The sequence below is a fragment of the Stegastes partitus genome, unplaced genomic scaffold, assembly GCF_000690725.1.
Source record: "Stegastes partitus isolate 25-593 unplaced genomic scaffold, Stegastes_partitus-1.0.2 Scaffold587, whole genome shotgun sequence".
NCBI classification, from domain to species: domain Eukaryota; kingdom Metazoa; phylum Chordata; class Actinopteri; family Pomacentridae; genus Stegastes; species Stegastes partitus.
Genome location: NW_007578318.1, coordinates 146,778 through 161,924, shown reverse-complemented (window position 1 = coordinate 161,924; position 15,147 = coordinate 146,778). Strand labels below are relative to the sequence as shown.

Here is a 15,147-nt window from a genome sequence, read left to right as displayed (position 1 = left end):
ACCTTAGGCGAGCGGGAGTGACAGGAACTGTCAGAGACGTGGCGTTCAAGTAAGGAATTGAAGAGTGCATGTTCGTGTGCATGCATGTGTGTGCACGTATGTGTGTGTGTGTGCAGCAAGAGACAGAGAGTAATTTAATGAAGTGACTCTGTCGTGACCTTTAGTAACTCTCCAGGCAATGTCAATTTCAATTTCACCCTTTCTCCAAGGAAAGGTGACATGTTTGTTGTCAGGACTAGATGTTCAAGCTGTGGCATGTCTTCACTATTGTAGAGATCTGTGGGATTCTCCAAATCTCAGAAGCAGAGGTCAGCAGGTGAGGCAGTCAGGAGAGAAGAGAGGGAAGGTATAAAGGTATGAACAAATAGACTGGGAAATAGGGACAGTAGGGCGTGGATAAAACCTTTGACATGAAGGAGAAGAAGGTAGATGTTAAATAATATGTTTGCAGGTTATATGGAATGTTGCTCCTGTATATCTTCAGGTAAAAATGAAAAAAACTAAATTTGTGAAGGTCTTTATAGTAGGAAAACGCAAAACATTCCTTTTGGACATTGCTGGTATTCCTTACTTGAACTGTTGTTTTTATTTAACAACATCTGTAACACATCAGCCAAGCAGAGTAGCAGGTATACTGATAAACCCAAAACAGCCAGTTTAAGTAAAGTTAAGCATGGGGTAAAACAAACATTTTCAGTGGAAATGAACAACCTGTTCTGAAAAAAAGTCGCTATTCTTCCATCTGCATGTTATGATTTTCAAAATCTACTTCACGATAGGAACCAGCAACCTCTGAGCGAGCAAACCTGCACACTGAAAATATCAAGTTTTGCTGCATTTGCTGCACCTGTTTCCATATTTCTGTTTTTATTTTATTCTATTTTATCTTATCTCCTTTTTGCACTGCATTCTTTGCACTACCACCTTAGCTCTGGATCAGGGAAACGCTGTCTCATTTAACTGTGTGTTGTACAGCTGTATGTGGTTGAAATGCCAATAAAGCCCCTTTGAACCTTTTGAACCATTGAACTATTTGGATCATGCAGTAAGGCAGCCCTACTGGTTGTTTTTAAGTGCATTATCAATAACTATCTATATACGGTGTAATGCTACAACAAAAAAACAAAAAACAGTTCCACCCGCTACTATTTTGAGGGAACACTGAAGCCACATTCTTTGCTTAGCCCCGCTGAAGACAATGTGATTTATGTGACTGGTTCAAAGAAATACAATCAAGCCAGAGCATTTTTATCCCTATCGCAGAATGAGACTAAGATCATTATGTACTACAAAATGTACTAAAGAAATGAAACTAGTGTTTCATAGACACACAGTAGTCATAGCAACATGACACAAAATTTGGAAAATACCCCCTGTAATAAACAAAAGACGAGGAAGTTAGAATGAGTCATAGTAAAAAACAAAAACAAAAAAAGTGATGTGTCTCTCCCTGTTCATCTTCACCCATGTATACCAAAGACTTCCAACACCACTTTAAAGTCCTGTCTTCTGCACAAGCTTTGATATGATTCTGTAGTTGTGGGGTGTATCAGTGGCAGACAGGAGACGGGGGGTGGACTGCTTTATGGCACAGCATGAGAACAACCATCTTCAATGTGACCACCATGAAGGAGATGATTGTGGATTTTAGGAGGACCAGGACTCAGCTAAACATGATCTCCATCCTGGAAGACAAGGTGGGGGACTACGGATACCTGGGTGCTCACATGTACCCCTTTTCCACCGAGCTGTTTCCAGTGCCAGTTCGGAGCCAGAGCCTGACTTAGCACCAGTTCTTTGTGTTTCAGCTCCAGGTTCTCAAAACTGGTGCTTCGCAAGCACCAACTCTTTGCTAAGCCAGAGCTAAGCACCGAGTATGCCAGGAACTGGGGGCGGGGTTATCATGACCAACGAGACAGATGGAAACACATAATAGGACACACAAGCAGTAATTTGTGTAATTTTTCACCAGGATGTCCCTGGTCTGATCGCAGATGTATTGGAATGACCCCTGGGACACACAGAAGTTTTGTACACACTGTTGCACGCTGAAATCCGCTGCAGTTGTGTCCCACCAGCAGCACCACAGTGGTGGAAAACAGCACTTTTATAACTTCAGTGTACTGCGGCTTAGAAATGCGGTCTTCTTATGAAAAATGGACCTACCTACATGCGCTGTTTGTTCCGCTTACAGAAAACACTGCAGCCACCACCAGCAGCTTCCACAGCCTGCAATGTGGGGCGTTCAGAGAACATCGGTAAATTGTAGTGTCTATTGATATGAAAATGTTCAGCAAACATGTGTTTTGACTGTGACAAGGTGGGAAGTGCGACCACGTGAGAAAGTTGGTAGCACCAGTGAAAACATTAGTCTAGAGCCCTGTGTGGACTTCTGTACGGCACAAGCCTTGTTCGCTAAACGGCTGCAGTGACGTATAGTGTGGCTCTAACTTGGCTCCTTGTCAATGGAAAGGCAAAGAGGTTCTTTGGAGGTGCAAGATTTGAGCCAACTAAGCACTGGCACTAGCACCAGCAACAAACTAGCACCTGGTTCTTCTTGGTGGAAAAGAGGTAAGGGATGACAGACTAAACTGGAAATGCAATGCTGAGGCTTATCTTCGGTGTTTCAATGTGTTCAGCAAAACGTTAGCTATTTTCTACCAGTCTGTTATGACCAGTGTAATTTTCATTGCATTTTATTTGTTGAGGCAGCAGCATCAGAGCTGGCAAATGATCACACTGATAAAGAAGATTGGATCTGTGCTGGAGAGGCATTTGCTGCTCAGTATAATGGCTGGAACTGCACATGCCTCATACAACCTGCTGGTCAGACAACAGCGTCTTTAGTGTAGGCTCTTCTCTTGTAAGGTAAGGACCGGTACATTTCTGCATACTACGAAAGCCCCAGTGAGTCCAAGAAGATGGCTTCTCTGAATCTATCTATCTATCTATCTATCTATCTATCTATCTATCTATCTATCTATCTATCTATCTATCTATCTATCTATCTTGATCGGACCACATGGTGTTGCAATCGTCATGGGTACCAGAAGATTAGTGTGTTTGCACGTTCGATGGCCAAGTTGATAATTGCACAATGAGTAAACACAGTTTCTTTCCTCACAACTGACTGCAAACCCCCAGTCAATCCGTTAGAACAAATTAAAACCAGGAGCCCATAGAGTGGAGAAATGCTTCCAAATCGTGACTGAAGATGATGGACGTCCACACCGTCCGTCTACTTCTCGGAGCTTTTCAGCAACATACTGCTGCATCACTTGCTAAATTGGAAACGTCAGCATCTTTCAGTGTCAGTCTATTACCCATCCATCCACCACGGACTGTGTGCATTGTGAGAGCATGCGTGTGCGTGTGTGTGTGTGCATGACTCCACACCGCTCACGTTGAAGTGAAGTAGGTATAAGAGTCGCCTCCCTCCCGCCGCCCATCCTCTGCTGTTGGGTCCTGCTCTTTGAAATAATGGATTCTAATTCCTTTCCACAAGAGTGCACCCATCTGCTGGCTTTAGGGGACAGTAAAATCCTCTATCAGTTACAATTATCCCACGGTTGCTGAGGACTGTGCTGCGAGCGTGTGTGTGACCTAACCACGCCAAGCAGTGTACGTTTGTGTGTGCGATGAAAGGGGAGAGCTTGCGAGACAGAGGGATGCTCAAAGTGGAGTGCTGCGTAAGTGTGAGCTGAATCCCTCAACCCCCCATCCCCCCCTGTGGGATGGCGAATCCATGACAAATCATCCCGAGGGAACCAACACCAAGCTCCGTGTGTCGGTGTGTGTTTCCTGTTAGAAATTCCGTGTAAAATGCCACATACTGCTATTTTTTAAGATATTTTTTCGTGTGCAGTTCCCTCTCACCAACCCCTAGATTTAAAACCCAGCAATATGAATCATCCTCTTCTTCTGGATGAATTGAAAATGATGGACTTCATCAATTCGCCACTGGGGGACAGCAGTAAATCTGGCAAAAAGAGTAACTGCACGGCTACAGACGAAATCCAACCATCCTACACAACCTTGATGTTGTCTCCTTTAGAAACTGCAGCCAAAATGTCAAGTTGTCCAAAAGTAATATTTGTGACGCAAAACAGGCCTGCTTTCAGCAACTTGCACCCTCCCTGAGGACTCCTGGAGCCCCCGAAGCAGAGATCTGTGATGAGAGCACACACTGTTATTCGGTGGCGGCATTGGGGTTTAATGTATGTAGTCCTGAGTGACAATCTGTAGCTGTGGGATTTTGGCCCCTTCAGCAGAAAAGGGACACATTGGCAGAGACATCCAAGGATACCTGAGAAGAGAAGGGGAAGCTCCACTCCAACAAAACCCTCCTCGGAGACAAACAGTCTAAAAACCCTGTCTCTATTTCCCCATTGTCTGTCCCTCTCAACAAGCCTCTCTTCTCTCTGACCCTCCTTCCTGCCAACACGACCACTCTGAAGCCTCTCATCAGTTCCTCGCTTTCAATCTCATTCTTTTTCCGCGCTCTTTTGTGCTCTAATCTCTGCATCATCCTCTTTGACTTTCCACTACGTCTCTGCTGGAGAGAGTTTATGTAAAATATGTGTTTTATTTATGCGCGTGTGTGTTGTTGCAAAGCCAGTCGTGATGGAGGCTGTATGAGACCTGCACTGGTTGCAACAGCAGAGGAGATAAAGTGGGTCTGTGTTTCCCGGCAGTGTTGCAGATTTATCTCTCTGCTTACGGCTCTGATTTTACTGCCCATCCACCGGCCTCCACTGGATCCCCTGTCTTCTTTTTTTTTTTTTTTTTTCTCTCTCCCTCTCTATTTCCCACTCGCCATAAGGGACCAGGCTCTTTCTGTGCACGTTCTGGCCACCATAAATCTGTCACGTTGCTCCATAAAGCTGCTTAGGGCATGGCTCAACAAATATTAAGGAAGAAGAGAATAAATAAATAAAGCTAAATAAAAGAGAAACTCCCGTCTGGAGGGAGAGACAACTTTTCTGCACACAAAATGGAGGCCGACTGTAAAATATTTACCTCTGTGTCTCTATGCTATAGATGAGTCTGGGTGTGGAGGGGGCTCGCTTCACGACATCACACATCTTTCCCAGCGAGTCTGCCTCGCTCTTTTCGCTGACGGTAGTGCCAAAACCCCTTGTGCACGGTACCATTAGAGGTGGGTTTTAAATATTTAGGTGGTGCCAATTAATCAGTGAAAACAGTTGAATAATGTCTTTTGTGGCCCTGGAATAAATTTTGTTGAGCCTATCCTGGCGTGGGCATAGAGACAAACTTGAAATGTTATTGATAGTAAAGGTTTTTTAAAGGTAAAGGATCCAAAAATCTGGATATTTTAACCTCTACTACACTGATTGAGGACATTAAAAGTCTCCCAGTTTTATGAATTGTGCAACTGTCCTTAACCTGCACACAAGAACAGATATTCCACAAAAACACTTTCTTTAGGAAAAACTGACAGTGAAGCTCCAAATAATTGTTTCAAGGGAGATGCGGAGCCTTTCCTCAAAATTTCGGCAGAATCAAGATAGAGACAAATGACACAAACAGCTGAAGGGCTCCGCATTGTGCAACCTGTTCATGCATGGGTGTGAGTAGGCTGACATGTGAGGCTGTGCCTGTCAGTTTATCAACAGCAGCAATTTTTCACTCTTGATCAGCCAACCGTGGAGGCATTTTAAATGAACTACCTGCATTCCAGTAGCATCAGACTGAAGACAAAAGGCAACCGCTCAGCGAAACATCGCACCTTCTTTGTCTTTGTCCCTGCCCTGTCTTTCTGTCACATACTCTTCCAATCCCTCTCCGCTTCCCAGACCTCTCAGTCTTGTCTGATCGACTTCACCATGACAGACGCATTAGCCATTCATGGAGCACCAAGCACCATGTGGACAGCGGACTGTGCCCAGAAATCAAGCAATATGCTGTCACTAGAAAAAAAAAGAAAAGCAAACAAACAAACCATACTCATATACTCCCTCGTGCACACATGGACACATGGTATGCCCATCGTGACCCCACGTCAAACAAGACAAACAACGGCGACAGAAAGAGGCCGCCTCTCCATGTGGCGAGTCAGCGTATGGAACCCTGGCACCATATGGGCTCTCCATTGTTGACAAAACAGCCTTAGGGACATTAGCACCCACCATTTGCATATATTGAAACCGTTTCTTTTTTAATTTTTTTTTACAATCGTTATTTTTTCTCTTTCGCTGTTTCTCCAGCAAATTAAAGTGCCATCATCGATCTGCGTTCAACGCCTGGAGGTGTGTTGGACAGGATTTGTAAAGTCATCCCTCTCCCGTCATTTGGAAATGACACACACATTACTGACTGCAGTTGGAGGAAATCCCATGATGATCTTACCTAGCTGCAGCTCCATGTTGCTAATCTTGTTTTCCGAGGGAAACAGGATCTTTGGTGGCTTGTCGGTCAAAGGAGCTGAAAATGGGGAAGAAAAGACACATTTTAAGTTTGGTTCAAGACAAACCAGCAATACAACAGAATATCTTTGAAGAAGAATAGCGAGGATTTCCGATTGAGCTATTTTTAGTTTGTTCTCAATGTCCTTCTGGGCCTGAGATTTGTTAGCATTTCAGCAGAACTGATCTCATTTTTACTACTCCCTTACTTGTCTTCTCTACACTCCTCAGTAGTGCATAAATATCCACTTCCTATCTGTCCTTATTCCTCTTTCTCACCTAACAAACTTTGCATCGCTGTGGCCACAACGCCGTGTGGTTCCTCCAGACCTCGGATTCCATTTATCCGACCTACTTCTAATCATAAATGAATCACTACTTTGCCAAGAACATGCCACCATTTAATCTGGATGAGCGTTAGGTATTTGAAGAGCCATCAAGGAGTGTGTCTGAGTGAGAGGGAGCAGCTGATGCAGTAATGATGCTAATCATCCATACGGTGGATGTCAGACCTGCTGCTCAAGTCCTTCCTCTGGGGACTGCCAGAGCAGGCAGCAGTTTTATTGTTGTTAAAAGCGTTTGTGTGTTCTGCATGAGGGGCTGTGCTCTTTAGGACTTGAGGGTTAAGAGTACAGATCTGCATGACTGAAGAGTAACAAGGAGGGACAGAAATAGAGATAATGGAATGTGTTTTCATGTCAAATGTCTTGATCATAAGGCACTTATCCACTACAAAGATAAAAACAACCTCTACATTTGTGCTTGTTTGTTTTTTCTTTTTTTTTTTTTTTGCAGCAATGCTTTCATGCTTAAATAGTCACATATTCAAACCTGCAGTGCGGAATGTCTGTCTCCCCCTTCTGGCAATGAGAGTCATTACACTGTAGACACATGTTTATTATGTATACCCGCTATGTGTTTTTTTTTTTCTAGACTAATTCTTCGAACACAATTTTCTATAATATCTGGAACATCAGAAACGTTTCGTAGATGTACATAGGGTTTTTTTTTTTTTCTGCCATGGCTTTTGCCACACTCCTGCTTGTGGTAGCCTATTCCATTGTCATCGCTGCGGTTGCTCCCCTCTACCAATATTACTTGGAAAACATCACTATTAAATGTCTCGACTATACTGCGAAATACAGACAGATTGTATGAACTCGGGCAAAAGTTTGAATGTAACGGATATTTTTTTTTTTATGTAAAAGCTCCATATGTAGCTTTAAAACTGAAATGTTTCCAGTGTAGCTCCTCTCTGATGCTACTTGGCCTCAAGAGCACATGAGGGCTCAAATTCACTGCTCAAAAGCACTTCTACATGCTGCCAAAGGCAGCATGAGGAGAATTTATTGCTATAGTTATGGTTACTTTGCTGTGGGCAGTATGCGACTTTTGCATAACCAAAAGAACTCAAGGCCCCTTTTCTTATTTTTTAAAAGTAAACACAAACCTTTAAAGTTCATATTGCAAGTTTATATTGATCACATTATAGTTTTCCTTTTGGGTTAAGTAAGGATGTAGTTTCTTGTGTTTTTCAGTGTGATTTAATATCACATTCTTAAAGCCATCAGTTTCTGTGAGTGCATTCACTATGAACCAGCTATTTCCACGATACAGTTACAATAAACTGCACCTTAATGACATGTGACATAAATTTTAAAAAAATGAACTGAATCTCCCACAGTCCAGCCTTAAGCCCAGGTGCTCTAACAGCAGTTGCTCGTCCATTGTGCGCTTGAATCACTGCCACTAACCTGGAAATTACACCTTTCATGCCAGGGTGCAAGGCACTTGGACTGTGCAGCGTCTCTCACTATGTCAGGCCACCATGCTGTCTTGTTGAATGTAAGTAGTGTTAGCTGAATTATACAAATTCAGGAAATTTCTGTTTCAATATAGCAATTGTTTGCTTGTATCTATTTTTTGTGATTAAATTATTTTGGACCTCAGTTCTTATGTTTAATATAATCAATGCCGAATATAATAACAATCCTTGCTTTATGGCAATTATCAGCAGGAACTAAAGAGACCGGTCAGTCATGCGTTCATTTATTCTTCAATAAATGTATAACTACCTTGTGATTTTTTTCTCCCCTTTATGTGAAAGAAACTGAAAAACTCTCAAGTCATGCACACGCTCCTTCTTTGTCTGAATGTAGTATATTTGGCGATCCATTAAAACCTACGACACATTTTTTTTGTTGCTCCGCTATTGCATCATGAGGAAAAACTGCGGCATATTAAGCACATTATAATCCCCATTTCCCTGCTAGCAGGCGTGACATGTTTGATATCGTAGACTTTACAATTTCTTCTCCTACACTGAAATGAATGCAGAGCTCGACCCTTCTGATTATATTACAGTCATTACGAGGCTAGCGATAAAGATTTACTGTTTACTGATCTAAAACAGGCTTGATATTGTGTGTGTGTCTCTTTAACAGATATCCAAATGCATTTATTCAGACATTACATCTTTACAGTACATCTGATAAGAAGGACACGACCTCTGACCACATGGCACACTCCAGCGCAGAGATACAGAGGCAAGACAAACACTCATGTTGCATTCAGTGGTTTCCACTCAGGAGGCAGGAACTACTTCTGTACTTTATAAACAAGGTATTTAAAAACCGAACATTATCAACTACAACAACAGTAACTCCCACCAGCAGACTTTTTAGGCATTTCTAATTATTTAGCGGTGAATTTGTGAGGGTGGTTTATCCAGGCCAGTTTGTAGCCGTGTGCATTCATTAAGACGTTTCCTTAGAGTGTCCTCACATGCCCTTTTCTGTAGCCTTATTATAAGAGTGCACTAGCAAGCTGTTTAAAAGCCCTCCTCTGTGTTGGTGTCTGTATTTGGGAAGGAACAAGCTATGCAACATTGCTGCGTTAAGTAATTCAGCAGAGTAAAGTCTTGTCTCAAGTAAAGTGCATGGTCGTGTAAAGCGTTTGGTTTATGGCTTCATGATAACATATTTAACAATTACTGGAGCGGGCCAGGAAAAAGTGTTCATTTGAGGCCACACAGACCAAAATGTTAATGTATTGTGTGCTAATCTCAGTACTTTCTCTTTTTTTTCTTTTGCTCAGATGAAGCACCTGTGTGTATGCAAATACTGACAGAAGCACAGTGACATTTATGAGAGGGGCGGTCACGGGCTTTTAGGCACAACTGTTTGCACTGTTAATAGGTAATCACATAGCACAAATTACACTGGATACTGATACAATTTTAATTACATATCAAACTGCTATACATAATTACACAATGGGTGATCCTATAGCTAATTATGCACTGGGCAAACAAATGAGGACAAGCTGTGTACGGGACGAGAGAGGGGAAGCAGATGTGGTATGAAGAGCACAGATAGGAGGCAGACATCAGTAGACAGAGAAGTCGAGCTGGTGAAAATGAAAGGGGGGAAAAAAAAAAAATTAAATTATAAAGCTAAAGTGAACCAGTCACGAAACATGCTCCCCCTCATTTTGGCATGCTACACTTGCTTCCGAAAATCTCATTATCTTAATTACCACTCCTTTATGGGAAATACATCAATTATCATGGTTCGGGAGGGGGGGTTTGGAGACACCATTTTAAATGTGGAGGAATGGGAGCAACTCCTAACAAAGGGAAAAAAAAAAAGAGTCTCTGCTTGCCATTAACAGGCAAAGTCTGGAATCAAGCAGCCATGGACATGAAAAGGTAATTAAACATGCAAATATATCTGGTGAGCTGTTAACATAATGAAAGGCTGTGTGAGCATCATGAGAAGAAAACCGGATGCTGGGAAACCTCTTTTGGATAGTGTGCAATATTTTCAAGGTGAAAACAAACACACCTGTGTCCCTATCTGCTCCTTCAAAAGATACGTTTAACAGCAGATTGCAACAAAGTCTTAGTGATGGATAACATGGATAATTTGACAACATGTCGGTCAGATTTGTGTTGTGATCATAGATTGTATAAAAGATGGACGTAGCAACCGGCCCCGAAAAATGAAGCCAACCCGGAAGTGTCAAAAACCTGCAATATCACTACGTCCGCTAGTCCTGGCTCCAAAAAGCCCTGGCTCCCATAGAAATGAATTGGAAAAGAAGTGATCACAGATCATGAAATACATGAAATATAATTCCTCCAGCTCAGGATTTTTTTCAAATTAGTTTTCATGGTCAAGTCCAGAGATCAGGTGGCCAATCTGAAAATAAATCAATACTGAATTTTTAAAAAATCATCAACATTTTGGGGGCAAGGGGCGTGGCTGGCTTGATTGACAGTCGGCAGCGACGATGCAGACGAAGCGAGCAGAAGACGGTAAATGTGGGCGGGCAGAGAGGGCCTGCCTCTCAATCCGTCTGACCAATCGCTGCTCCTATAGCTCCGCCCGCCTCCGACGATTTTTGCGTCACTGGCTCCAAAAATCCAAGATGTCAACCAGGAAGTAGCAAAACCCTGGCTTCATTTTCTCAGTGCAGAAACCAACGGGTGACGTCTCGGTAGCTACGTCCATCTTTTATGCAGTCTATGGTTGTGATGCTATGTGATGGTTCTGTTTGCAGACGTTTTAAGTCTCCTTGTAGAGTTTCCAACCTCTAGTGGTGCTATTGAGGTTTATCTTTCTCTATCCTACGTGCACAAGGACGTACACTAACCCATGCACATCAGTGACAGGACGCACGCTCCTATCAGTAGTGGAGCACTACTCCATTGATACCAGAAGAGGTAACATATTGAAAAACACTGCAACACACAAGCAAAGAGCGTAGAAGATGCTATAGAAGCTGTTACTTCTTTCAAAAAAAGGAAATTCTGCACATGTGTTGGACCTGCAGAATGCACATAAGGCACACTGGGAATAACACATAACTTTTGTTTACAAGAAAACTCCACAGGGTCCCTGAATGGAGCGTTACAGTCTACCTCTGATTCATCCGCTCACACACACAGATGGCCATGCATGGCACTGTCTCAACCACAGAAAGCAATTGTCTTCCTAAAGCACACTCATGTGGACACGAAGAGATGGGAATCAAACCAACAGCCCAACAATTGCTGGATGTTCATCTTCTTAGCTACAGCCTCTCCCCAACAAACATGGAGGAGGAATTATTTTAGAAATATGTGGCAAAAAATCTCAGCAGAGAATCAATTAAAATTGATGAAATTGTTTGACCTAAACCAAATGTCTTCTCGTTGGTGTCTGTGAGCAGAGAGTGAATGTCTCCTGGGTGAATTTGTGTCCTGAGGGAACGGAAATGGTTGACCTGGTATGCTTGTGCAAATTTTATGCTCAGAGATCAGTGGATCATGATAAAACGTTGATGCCTGAGTACCCCCAGGGCAGAAGGATTGTCTATTCTGTGCGGCAAACAAGGCTGAATTAACTTTCAGGAGGTGACACAAAGTATTTCCAAAAACTTTTCATCCACACGGCACATGACTTGGGCCTGACAGCGCAAAAAAAAAAAAAAGAAAAAAAAAAGTAGCAAAACAGCGTCTGAAACATCCAGGGTTTGTGTTTTCAGTATTCACCAGATAGTCCGCATGAAATAACTACATGACTTCACAGGGAGTAGGTTTTAAGTGCTCTGGAAGAGGGACTAAATCAAACTTTGTACGTATGTGTATGCATGTGTGCCGGCCTACATGTGGATATATTAACACAGCATGAGACTCTGTGGATGTAAGCTTTGTGATCAGTCATCCACAATCCCATTTCTGCTTGGTGGTGGAAAAGCTCACTGGACTTTCCAGATGGATTATTCTGGGTGAGTAACTGTAGGCAAACAGCAAATTAATGAATTAAGGATGGAGCTGAGATACTTGGATTACTGGGCTTTTTCTGTTACTTGTCTCATTTGTGGGGGCAGAGCGGTGGGGAGAGATTTGCAGGAAAGAAATAAGCTCTTGGCAAATTGGTGACAAAAGGTGAAAATGAGAAGGAATCAAACGTACAAATGACTTCCACGTGCAGTATTAGACGGGCATACAAATGGACCTGGCACTTCACAGTGATGGAAACTGACAAACACGCACATGCATGGACACAAACACACATACATGAAGTTGTGAACAGAGGCCTGCGTTGTCCTTTGGTTTGCACAAAATTGGCTCCCAAAGGTTTTCAGTGGTTTTTTTTGTGTGTTTTTTTTTAACCAACAAAGGCAGTCAAGCCAGAGAAGAAAAGCAAAAATAGAAGGAAGGAGACTTGAGCAAACATGAAGTCCTTGTGAGTCTCCTAAGACTGCTAAGCTTGAATAGAGAAGTCTCAGTTCTCCTCTACGGCTGGCAGACTCCTATATTGTACTGCAGGAGATCACCATATATTAACAGTGACCTTCCCCTGTACTGTTGTCACCTTTGAGCCAGTTTCATTTCATTCCTGATGGTGCAATAACCGTCCTGTATGATTCCCCTTATAAAGTCACCTCAGAGTATACAGAATTCAATTCCAGACCTGACCATTTCCCACATGAGAGAAGCTGTGCTGGGAGCTGGTTGGTGTCATCCAGAGGAAGCTAATAAAAGCGGTTATATTCATCCTGAACCACATCACAACCCCCGACACACACACTCTACCACCCATCCACCAGTGCTCTCTAAGAGCCCAGCTCCTGGCACAGCTAAAATGTTTCAACATCAAAGCCACAGGAGTGTTTTTTTTTCTTCTCCATTCCATCCTGCAAATATAACTAAACAGATTTCAAAATCATAGTCACTGGCAGCATCAAATTGCTATCATTGAGGAAAGTGAGAACAATTGGCCTCTTTCGGCCGAGTGGCCAGTTGAACTTTTCTGACTAAGCTGCTCTCAGAATGAATATCTGATGATGAAACATGGCAGCGATCAAACCGTTCAAAGCGGGGCTCCAGCTGTGACGTCTCAATAATCCATATCTTTGTGAAATAAGAATAAAGAGCTAATTAAAAGCGCTTTCCTGACATTTCCCTGCTCATTTGCGGATCATGTTAAGTAACCACTAGGAACCACATTGAACATTTCATTACTTAAAAAGTACTACACGGAGGCCAATTAAAGATGAATTTGACTGAAGGAGGAAACCGTGAAAGATGAAATGAGACGATACAAAGGCAGGAGCAGTGACAGAGACACAGAGTGAAAAGAACAGATGGAGAAAATGTATTATTGATTGTGGGAGGTTTACCATGATTCTGCTCTCTCAGCAGGTGTGTGTACATGTGGATGCAGGTGCACGCGTGTACACTTGTGCTTATGTGTATGACTGCAGGTCTTTGGCCTTATAAATGCTCTTGCTGGATCCAGTAATCTCACTGGTAACTCCTTGTATGGGATTGCTGTCTGCAGACCTCCTCCTCCCTGCGGACTTTAACAGGCCTTTTACTATAACTCAGCATCACTTAAGCAAAGAATCTTCTTGAGTCAGGCTAGTGGATATAAAAATTAATGCTCAGGAAGTATCCACCTCCGCACATTATAATAATGTGTTCTCATACTTTATGTACTATTTAAAAAGCAACCTCATTAAGGCTGTTTGTTTTTTCCAGACACTCAACAAGGATTATATTTTACACAGGCCGATAGAATAACTTGCGCTGTGTTCGCAGTAAGAGGCTCAGTTAAGCAGTCGGGGAATGTGAAGTGTGTTTGAAATGAATGAGGAGCATTTTTATGGATCTATTGTTTACAGAATAGTGAGCAGAAAGAAGCGGGGAAGGTAAGGCGAGGGGAGAGGGGGAGTCAGAGGTAACTTCAAGATTTAATGGTCTCCCTTGTGCTTCGGAGTTGAGCAGAAAAAAAACAAAACACTCTATAAAACACATGCACTGACACAAGTGCACGCATGGAAATATAATTTATCATTTCATTCATGAAGTGTGTACAGAGAAAAGTGTGGAGCAGGCTTTGCTTCACTGTTGAAATGACAACAATGACTTCATTTCTAGATCTAATTTAATTAAGTGAAAGTAATTACACTGATAAAGCAGGTACAGCACCAGCAAAACCTTTGTAACAACTACTCTTCTCTCTTAAATGTGCATGCAAGTACACCCCCCTGCGACACACATAAAACAACTTGTCCAATCATCTCTCCTCGCAGTCCATAGGGATGCGTGACACATATGGTGTGTTGCACTCTTGTTGTGTTACAGTACGAGATGTGACTGTTCCAGCCTTACGTTTGCCAGATGCTCTATGCCAAACAACTGGCACTTGGGGCGAGATTCACAAGGCAGAGTTCAAACCGTTTCTTCAAATCTTTGAACGTACCATATAGTTATATGACAACGGCATCAGAAAACCTAATGAACCCACCAGAGTGAGCACAGGAGGGATCTGTGTCTGTGTACAAACTTGGCAAGCACATCTGCAAAACCCTTGTCGCGTTCATTTGTGTTCATTTGAACGTATTGGTAGAGAAGACAGGTAGAGATTTGGCAAATATAGAGGGGGGGGGGGGAAGAAAGTGATAAAGCAGATGTGCCGGTGAGGATCTATACAAGTGGATCATGAGAGGATTTGTGATGGAATTCAGTGCTCTAATGAGTACAAATACATGGGAGGGCGCACCACAAGTGGCACATGTATGTCTGTGTTTAGCTAATGAGCCTCTGCTGAGACCTCGGTCTAATATGAAGTTGAAAGAAACAAAAGCGATGATGATGTGTGGGTGAAGACAGTGAACAAGAAGAAAGAAGACCAGAATAGATAAGGACAGGAGAGGAGAGCATTTCATG

At 42.6% G+C, this 15,147-nt stretch overlaps 1 protein-coding gene across 1 annotated transcript in view; it reads right to left on the bottom strand.

The window, feature by feature from the left end:
* The window catches only part of il1rapl1a (interleukin 1 receptor accessory protein-like 1a), a 156,709-nt gene that overhangs the window by 56,282 nt on the left and 85,280 nt on the right, over positions 1 to 15,147 (bottom strand). Inside the window, exon 5 of the mRNA XM_008289001.1 lies at positions 6,370 to 6,444. Within this exon, the coding sequence (XP_008287223.1) occupies positions 6,370 to 6,444 (75 nt within the window). The remainder of the gene's footprint in view (positions 1 to 6,369; positions 6,445 to 15,147) is intronic.